The sequence below is a fragment of the Microtus ochrogaster genome, linkage group LG2, assembly GCF_000317375.1.
Source record: "Microtus ochrogaster isolate Prairie Vole_2 linkage group LG2, MicOch1.0, whole genome shotgun sequence".
NCBI classification, from domain to species: Eukaryota; Metazoa; Chordata; class Mammalia; order Rodentia; family Cricetidae; genus Microtus; species Microtus ochrogaster.
Window position 1 is genome coordinate 7852243 of NC_022028.1, and position 9591 is coordinate 7861833.

General features: G+C 43.8%; 1 protein-coding gene across 2 annotated transcripts in view; it reads right to left on the reverse strand.

The window, feature by feature from the left end:
• Runx2 (runt related transcription factor 2) overlaps nucleotides 1-9591 on the reverse strand; it is a 215444-nt gene that overhangs the window by 31797 nt on the left and 174056 nt on the right. For both annotated transcript variants that reach the window (XM_005359818.3, XM_005359820.3), the window contains one exon: nucleotides 2741-2902. In XM_005359818.3, the coding sequence (XP_005359875.1) occupies nucleotides 2741-2902 (162 nt within the window). The remainder of the gene's footprint in view (nucleotides 1-2740; nucleotides 2903-9591) is intronic.

Below are 9591 nucleotides of genomic sequence, written 5' to 3' on the forward strand. Positions count from 1 at the left end.
GCCAGGGTAGACAGGGTAGAGGGCTGCCAGGGTAGACAGACCAGAGAGCTGTCTACATCCACAGTACATATAGATTCCATCCAAAGGGTTTTATTTTCTAAAGAAAAAACAAAACCTTCAAGTCTCGCTTGGAGGAAGGTCAGTCTTGTATATCTTGAGAATGGTTTTATATATTGAAGAGAATAATAATAAAGTAGAAATTGTGCAATTTGGCCCCTGGAACCCTAAAAAACAATCATCTCCCTAACATAATCCCCAGGATGGGCCTCAGGTTGTGGAACAGGCACCCACTCCTGGCCCATCAGGTAATGCCGGGGTGCATGGCCCCGCAGGCAAGAGCCAGGTCAGGAGTTGCAGGGTTCCTCCTGCTCCTGACAGTCCCCAGCTGCCTGTTCCTTCCTGTTTCTGTACAGGCTGACAGGAGGGATTTTCTGTTCTCTTTACTGTTTATACAGAACCTCCCACCTTGGCTCCATGCTATTCCTTTACCAGTCACAACTCACAGAGATGCTCAGAGAGGAGGAAAAAACTGGACGAAGCTGAATTTTAAACCGGTATAAAGCAGGGTCTCATTTCTGCCTTTGGCTCAAGATCAATACCCAGCTGCCTAGCCAGTCGGTTTCTGTTCCCACCACCTCTTCTGTAGAATGGAAAGAACTAGAATGTCATTTCATGGAAATGCTTGAAGCGACAAGATCAAAACAACCTTGTTCTACATCATATGTGTGAACGGTGAACCCTAAGGAGTAGCCCATTGAATAGTCATTTGCTCAACATTGTTTACAGCAGTTTCCATGGTGAATTCAGGTGTGAACACACCTTGGCAAGAAAATTGTGTAGGCTTGTTTTCCTTACAGCTACAGTTGTCCTCTGGAACCCTTTCTTTCTTTCCTTCCTTTCTTTCTTTCTTTCTTTCTTTCTTTCTTTCTTTCTTCTTTCTTTCTTTCTTTCTTTCTTTCTTTTAGAGAAAATTGTTTACTTTTATTTTCTGTGTGTGTGTGATTGTCTGAGTGTATGTATGTCTACCACGTGTGTGCCCCACACCCATGGAGCTCAGAAGATCCCCATAACTAGAGTCATAGGTGGTTTTGATCTGCCCAATGTGAATGTCGGGAAACACCTGTGCCCTTTGCTAGAGCAGCAAGTGCTCTTAATGGCTGAGCCATTTCTCCATCACCACTGGGGCTTTTGAAAGAAACAAAAACCTGCTTTAGCTACAAAGATAGGTCAGATGGAAGGCCGAAGGGACCCTAAACACAAGCAAGCCTGCAAGTCTGTGCTAAGAGTCCCGCTTGCTCTATGCAAATTCATTTCTTCCTACGGAATACAGAAGAAACGATCAAAACTAACTCAACTCCATCAAACACTGTGGCCTCAGCACCGCGCTAACTCTCTGCCCCTCTGTGTGTCTTCCTTTTCCTCTCCCGTGTCCCTGATTGATGTGCTGCCTAAAGGAGACCTCACTCGAGAGATGAAAACTATACATCTAGACTTGGCCCAGCTCCCAAGAGATGTCATGTGATTCATAGGCAAGGACAGCAGTGGTCAATAAAATGAGGTAACATGGTTATCCAGAGAACCTTCCAGCTCTCCCCCCGCCCCTCTCCCATCCCTACTCACCCCCGGGGGTCCATCTGCAGCAGATAATGTGAAGGCACTAGGACCAGAGAGCCCTTTCCTGCTACTCGCTTGAGAAACAAAGCCTTCCCTCCTCCCAAGTTGAAAGAAATAAAGGAGAGTGGACTAACGGAAGCCTGCTGGCGGAGCTTCAGCTTGTCAGTGACGGGACTCAGCGCAGAGAGTAACGGCTCCGAGCTTTGCAGAAAATTGATAGAGGGAGAGAAACGGAAACAGAGACAAAGAGAGAAAGAAAGGCATTAACCTGGCCGGGAGTCAAATAGGTGCTCAGGGCCCAAATGCTGACACAAGACGGCATGAGATACAGTGGCTGTGTGCCCTGCTAAGTCATATCTGAGGATTAATATGAGCGGGGTGGACATCAGGGTGAGTGGAGAGATCTCCCCCCCCCCTTATTTATGGGACTCATGTGTTTGGGTGAGGGCCTTTAGCTTCTTGTTACATGTCTGCCTGGAGGCTTACGTGAAACTCTCTGACTCCCTCTGCTAGACTCTGAGGATGGAGAAGAAGGTGGCCAGGTCACTTAGACAGGACCCTTCCACTATGATCACAGCTGTGGGTGTCTTTGGAGTGGTGGATCTGTGAGAACCAGGGCTGCCACCCAGAGTGACAGTGTGCCTTAGCCTGGAACTGCCGCATGCTGCCTTCCAAGCTCCTCTGGGTCTCACTGTGCTGTGAATGACTAGGTCTCCTCAGCGCCCTAATCTTGGAACGGGTTACTGTGGAGCCCAGGCAAGAGAAACAGGGTGGTGCCAACAGTCTGTACTTTGAGTTATAAGCGGAGGAAGGCCTGGGGCGTGACCTTTGGTAGAAGGCTCTAGGTGTAAGACCACCCCTCAACTGAGAAACGATTCAGCAGGCCACTAACTGAGTATCATTAAAGGTCATCTTAAGAAAAGCATGCCATCTCTGATGGATTTTCATCTCTTGAGTTAAAAATGTTCAAGTGTTTGATAGTCCCGTCAATTCAGAAGACCGGGTGCCTAATGTTGCGTGCCTCCTATAGACAGTGACTGTGAGCATAGATAAGCCAGGCTGGTTCCACCCCCCAGCCCCCTGGCCCTGTGCAGGAGTGGGCTTCTCGTTAAAGTTCGGTCTTTACCTGAAATGCGCCTGGGCACGTCGGTGATGGCGGGTAGCCCAGTGCCCCGGGTGGAAGACAGCGGCGTGGTGGAGTGGATGGATGGTGACGTCATCTGGCTCAAGTATGAGGGGTAAGACTGGTCATAGGACCACGGTGGGGAAGATTGTGCCTGCCTGGGATCTGGAAGAAGAAAAAAAGATAAAAAAAAAAAAAAATAAGCAGTTCAGTATTCCAGCTACTGCAACCATAGAAACATGCAGCCCAGAGCTTAGAGCACAGAAACAGAGGGACAAGATGACAAAATAAATAATAATAATAATAATAATAATAATAATAATAATAATAATAAAAAATATCTCCCACAGCCTCTTCCCTCCTAGGCCTTAAATAGCCCAGAGCTCTCTAGACTTGATGTCTCAATGAACGCGACAAAATGAGTGCGCATAAGGTCCATCTGTCTCTCTTGTGCATAAATATTTCTATTTGGAAAGTCCAGTGACCATTTAGAAAACAATCCATTTTGCTTATTTTACAAAGTGGAATTTATTTTATTTATTCTCCATATTTTCTAAAGCTCCTTTCCTGAGCACACTTTTTGAACTGTATTTTTTTCTATCAATTAACTTGTATAACTTTGTAGGAAGATGCAGGCTTCTCCTTTAACTGTTGTTTTCCTGGGTCCACGCTTCTGTGGGCTCTTAGATCTACACGTGTGTAACTCTGCACTTCCCTTACAGCGGGCTTTCTTTCGGGGAGGGTCACTGGATGCCGTCTCCTAATGAAGTCAGGGAGACAAGGACAGAGGTGGGCGTGAGAATGGAGGAGGTAGAAAGGAAGAAAGCAGGATACACTAGCTCACAATAAAGCTAAAACGGAAAATAACCTTTGCGAAAAGACAAGTCAATTTTAAAACCGACTGGGATTGACTATAGAAAAGCTTCACGGCCGTTCAGGCTAGATGTTAAACACATAAGTTCCTGGTGGCAGGAAGATGGCCCCAACCAGGAGAACAGGAAAATGTTTTAACCCCACTGAGATCTGTTTTAAAAGTGTCAAGTGTTTGGACTGTAGCTTTGTGCTCCCCATAGCCGCTGATAATAAAAATAATGGGCAGAAAGCTGCTCACAGTTAATCGGCAAGAGCTGAGACACCTTTGATCCGTCTCCGTGGGGTTTAATAACAGGCCATCCATTTGGACAAGGAAAGAGAAGGCAATTGTCCTTCTTTGTTTTCCCTTTGAGACTGCACCACCTGGTTTTCCCAAGGGGTCACCCATTCAAGTACTAAGTAGGCCCAGCCCTGCTTGGCCTCCTGGATCAGATGAGGCCGGGTGTGTTCGGAGTAGTTCAGGCAGAATCATAAACAAATTTAAATTTAAATGCTAACTAAACTTTTATGTTAATTTTTTTTAAAAAAATTAATAGAATTGGGTCTTACCAGATATAATCTGAATATAGATGGGCTTTGGAATGCTTACAACTAGGTCAGAAGGTCAGAATTACCTCTGAGACTTCCACTCTCTGCATGGCTTTGGCTACACAAAGCCTTGGCTTCCTCTCATGATAACCCGATCACAGGAACATGAGAGTAAATGAAAAACTATCAAGAGAACAGCACAACAGCAGACTTTCAGTATAGGGCCATGCGCTTTTTAAGATTAATCTGCAAGTACATATGTCTTTGTGTGTGTGTGTGTGTGTGTGTGTGTGTGTGTGTGTGTGTGTGTGTGTGTCCAAATGAGTACAGGTGCCTGCAGGGGCCGAAAGAGGGCATCGGATCTAGGGCATCCCCTAGAGCTGAATTTCCAGGCAGCTGGGAGTCATCCAATGTGGGTGCTGGGAACTAAACTCCTGAACCCTGAAAGTGCAGCACCTAATCCCAATTTCTGAGCCATCTCCCCAGCCCTCCTTCTTTCATTCTTATATTAAAATTGAACAAACAACAAAATATTCTTCATAGCAGATTGTTCCATCCTTAAAACACATTTGAGGTGGAGTACTTTTGGAAAAGGTATAAAATTCTCCCATTGACTATTATTGCTTGAATATTAACAGCTTACTTTTTTTAAAAAAAAAATGTATCTGAACAGTCAATTCAGGTTTATTTCTCAAAATAAAAATGAATACATAATAAGACTCAGATTTTTCCTAGGCTCCTTCCTCTTTTAAAGCCGCTAGGTTTTTTTTCTATGCAGTCAAAGCTGTTGAGTTCCAGCTATTTCTTGCTTATTTGTTCAGTTTGGAAACAATTTATTTAAAGACTATCTAAATAGAACATACTTCCTTGAGTGGAAATAATTAAATACATCTGGATATTTATCTGATGTTTACTGACATTAATAGATGCGGGGAGGCACTCGATTCAAGTTTAAGGACAATTTTTACCTGAGTTTGCAATTCAAGAAAAGGGTAGGACTGTATTAACATATTCTTTCCTCCAGAAATCTAAAAGATACTGGATGATTAAAAATAATGAATTTCTATGCTTTAAGACTCTCAAGGTTGAGGCTGTACAGATCGGCAGTCTTTCAGCTCTGAGTGGCTGGTCCTTGTTATCCTCAGATACTGATATATTCCTAGCCTTCCGCCACAAATGTAAGTTACTATTTAGAGAAATGGAAAATCATCTTCAGATGGGGAGGGATTTGTTCCTTACAGAGGAGGAAAACTGTCTCGTAAAAAGCAAGGGGCTGGACTCGAGCACATTTTCAGCAGATGAAAGAGACAACTGCCACACACCTACAAAAGGGGCTTCCTGCAGGACAGAAAGCTGGGCTTGCATCATCCAGACTGAGCTGCACCAGACAGCTTCCTGAACAAGCAGTCTGATCTGCACATCCAGTCCTCAAATGCAACAGCATGTCGGTGGGCTAGTCCACCATGCCTACCCTGGGGGAAATACAACGAAACGCAAGGAATGGCTATAATGATTAAACATATCCCAAACGGAGTGAGGGTGCTTAACTCGGTTGTAACACGCAGCCTTGGTCATTCCCTTTGTGCAGAGAGACAGCCTAGGACAGTGGGAAATGAACAGGCCTTCTAACGAGAGAATGTGGGATGAAGGGTCACCCTACTATTTATAAGCTTTATGACATCAGCTGGGGAGCAAACTCTCTGAGCCTCCAATTTCCTCATCTGGAAAATGAGACTGCACAGCGTGCCGAAGTGACTCTGGCCAAGTGGCTGTACCCACTGGCCACGAAGACAGACTGAGGCTAGTCTTACAGCTCCCCATTGTTTGGAGTAGGTCACTTAAACTCCTTGGCCCAATAATTTATCTATAAAATTGGGACAATGATCCTGATTGGGTTTTCATGAGCATGACATGAACTATGCCAGATCCAATCATGTATGCCTCTCACAGGACCTATTAAGTAGATAAGGAAAGTGGTGCTAGCTGTAAAATGAACACAGTAATAACTGCAAGCATGTTTGGAAAACCAGGTGAAAATGAAGCATTTGATAACTCCTATGATCTATGCTAAAACTATTGGGCTTCCAGTGCATGTGGGCAGGCTCTACCACGTAACCTGGAATGTTCTTAGAACTGCTGGTTTCAAATAAAGGTAGAAATATCATCTCTGAGTTTGGCCCCCACCAATAAAACCTAATAATTCACAGTGAATGGCAAGTCAGGATCATTATTCAAAGAAATAAAAATCTGACTCCACATTATCTGGGCTTCCCTGGTGTGTGTGTGTGTGTGTGTGTGTGTGTGTGTGTGTGTGTGTATCTATGAAATATTTCTGAGATCAGATGGTATAATTAAATATAGACCTTGAGTGGACAAGCTCCCCAACAATGAACTTACAGGTGGCTTGAATAAATACCAGAATAATAAAATGTCATAATTAATCATTCTAATTTTCTCTTACATTATGAAAGAGTTATTACATCAAGGAAGTTTTACATAAAATTTCTGCCTGCCAAATATTAACTTGATCAGTCTAATAAAGGACAACTTGGCTTTCGGTAGAGGCTTTCCACGAGGATGTTCTCACCAACACTGAGCAAAGACAGGGTACTTGGACTTTGTCTCCCCGAGGATTGGCTGTAGCCCAGCCAGTCTCTTTCAAGGTCCTCATCCTAAGACTGTATGACAAGAGTGGGGGAGACAGGAGAGAGAGAGAGAGACCAAAGAAAAATAAAATATAAGGAGTGCCACAGTGTATGCACGAGATCAGGTGTGAGGAACAATAACCTTGACCTGAAAGCCAGTGGTCTGAAAACCCCAGGCTTTTCCAAGCACTAAGTGAATGACAACAGACCATGGCTCTCACAGACACCATTTCTGGGCCACTGGCTGCACAAAGGATGACCTGTGTAAGCTTCCATTTCATCAGCAACATAGGGAGAAGCAAGACCTCCTCCTCCTAAACTTATGAAGGCTAAGCGAGAGTGTAACAGTGCATAGCATGGTGCCAGGCTGCCTCACTGCCCATTGACAGATGTCAGGAATTGACTATCTTTAACTTTGACCCTGTCCTTCTTGGACTTGGTTTCACCTCAAAATAAACTCCCACATCTTCAAATAGCTTATCTTCCAACTTTTCAATCTTGTGGTGGGAGAAAAATGACTAAAATAACTTAGTTTCCTAAAAAACGTATAAACCTAACTTAAATATATAGTTACAATGTGTGTGTGTGTGTGTGTGTGTGTGTGTGTGTGTGTGTGTGTGTGTGTGTCACAGTTATTAATGCCCACAGCAGAGAGAAATCAAGGACCTGGCTGGGTGGTGGTGGCACAGAGACAGAGGCGGGCAGATCTCTGTGAGTTCAAGGCCAGCGTAGTCTACAGAGCTAGTTCCAGGACAGCTAGGGTTGCTACACAGAGAAACCTATTCTTGAAAAACAAAAACAAGAAAGGAAGGAAGGAAGGAAGGAAGGAAGGAAGGAAGGAAGGAAGGAAGGAAGGAAGGAAGGAAGGAAGGAAGGTCAAAGACCTAGTGCATGGTTTCTGAACTTCACTTCCTGAAGAAACCTGAGCCTTCTCTAAACTCAGTGAGTCAGAGCAGGTATTACTAAAATCACCACAAAGGGCCTAGCTCTGCAACAGACCATCGAGTTAACCATGATCAATGGGAAACTCTCATCAGTTAAGCCTTGGCTTCCTTTGCTTAATCTCACTGGAGCTACAGAGCATGGCTTGTATTTCTAGGTCTTCAGAAACATGAGTCAAGCATCAGGAGCTATTTCTCCAAAGTAAGAATAGTCTTGATTCTGAAGCCCCAAAGCATGGAAGTTTGGAGATTATGTCCTCCGGGACCAGCATCTACCCAAAAGCATCTACAGCCTCTCAGAAGATATCAAAAGAAATCAAGCCTGCTACTAAATGTTTTAAAAACTATTTTTAAAGATTCTTAAATTTATTTTCATTTTATGTGCATGGTGTTTTGCCTGCATGTATGTATGTGCAAGCAAAATGTTTGTATTTCCCAGGGAGGTGAGGATTTTCTAGAAGTGAAGCTACATATGGCTGTACATTACCAAATGTGTGCTGGGAACCGAAGCTGGGTCCTCTGGAAGAGCAGCAATGCTCTTAATCACGGAGCCACCTTCCAGCCCCTGATTTAAACTTTTTTATTTTTATGGGGCTTTAAAACTACAATTCATTCTTTTTATGTGGCAACCTTCAAAAACAGTATCCAAAGCACCTCACTGTATTACAGAGGTGTAAGTGTTTTTACATCAATATGGAAGCTTCAAAGCAAAACCTTTAGTGCTATCTTTATGTGCATACACTCTTTAGTATTTGAGAGACCTGAAATACTAAGTTATCACAAGCGTATTTCAGTATCACTCAGTATCTATTTCTGCACAAACTTCTGCCACCTAAAACAAGGTCTTAGCAAGGAACTGAAAATCAACTTTGACCTGTAACATATAGTTGAGAGAGAAAAATTAGGTCTTTCCAATAATGGGCCTCACAGGTAGGATGTGATAAGTCATAATGACTAAATGCTAGAGAGGAGAGAGCGGCAGAGACCCTGTGAATGAACCCGGAAAGGACAGCCTCCACATGCCTCCACACGCCTCCACACACCTCCACATGAGTGAGAGCAAGCTCTGAGTCACCACCAGCATGCACAGTGGCCGTGTAATGATCAGAACTACTACAATCGTGTGTCCAGAGGAAGCCATGGCTTCCTTCGTGAACGCAGCTACTAAGAGCACAGGTTGAACTCTCATTGAAAACTAGAAAGAAGAAGAAGACAAAACCAAGCACTGACATAATGAGGCAGTATTTGTGTTTTCGAGAACACTCCAAGGTTAGAAACAAGCCACAAAGTACCAATGCTTAGCAGTTTTTCTAAGTTCTCCACCCCGAGTAGTGTCCCTTCATCTCGGACTTCTAAGCATGGATGCTGCTTTCCTCCCTATAAACCCCAAGCACAGCAGCATGAAACGCCCTGTACCCAGGATGCTAAAGGAGCAACTAGAAAGTGACAACTCCAGTGTCTTAAGCTGACATCCATCAGGCAAACTGGAAACAGCCATTCATGCAAAGGTAAGGACACCAGGAAAGTAGGCAGTGTTCATGGAGTCAGCCAGGAAAGAGGCTGCACACTCCCTAAAGGAGGTGTGAGGGCTCTCTAACTTTATACTCACAAACAAGAAAAATGACAGAAACAAAAATTCCACGTCTATGTGACTGAACATCAGACACTAAGAAAAAGAGCGACAGTAGTGAAAAGAGCCTGGTGCTGGCACAAAAGCAGACAGAAAGACCAAAGGAGCCGAATCCATACAACTACGAACACTTGAGTTTTGACAAAGAAACAAAAAATATCAAATGGAAAAAAGAAAGCATATTCAACAAATGGTGCTGGCATAACTGAATATCAACACATAGAAGAGTGAAAATAG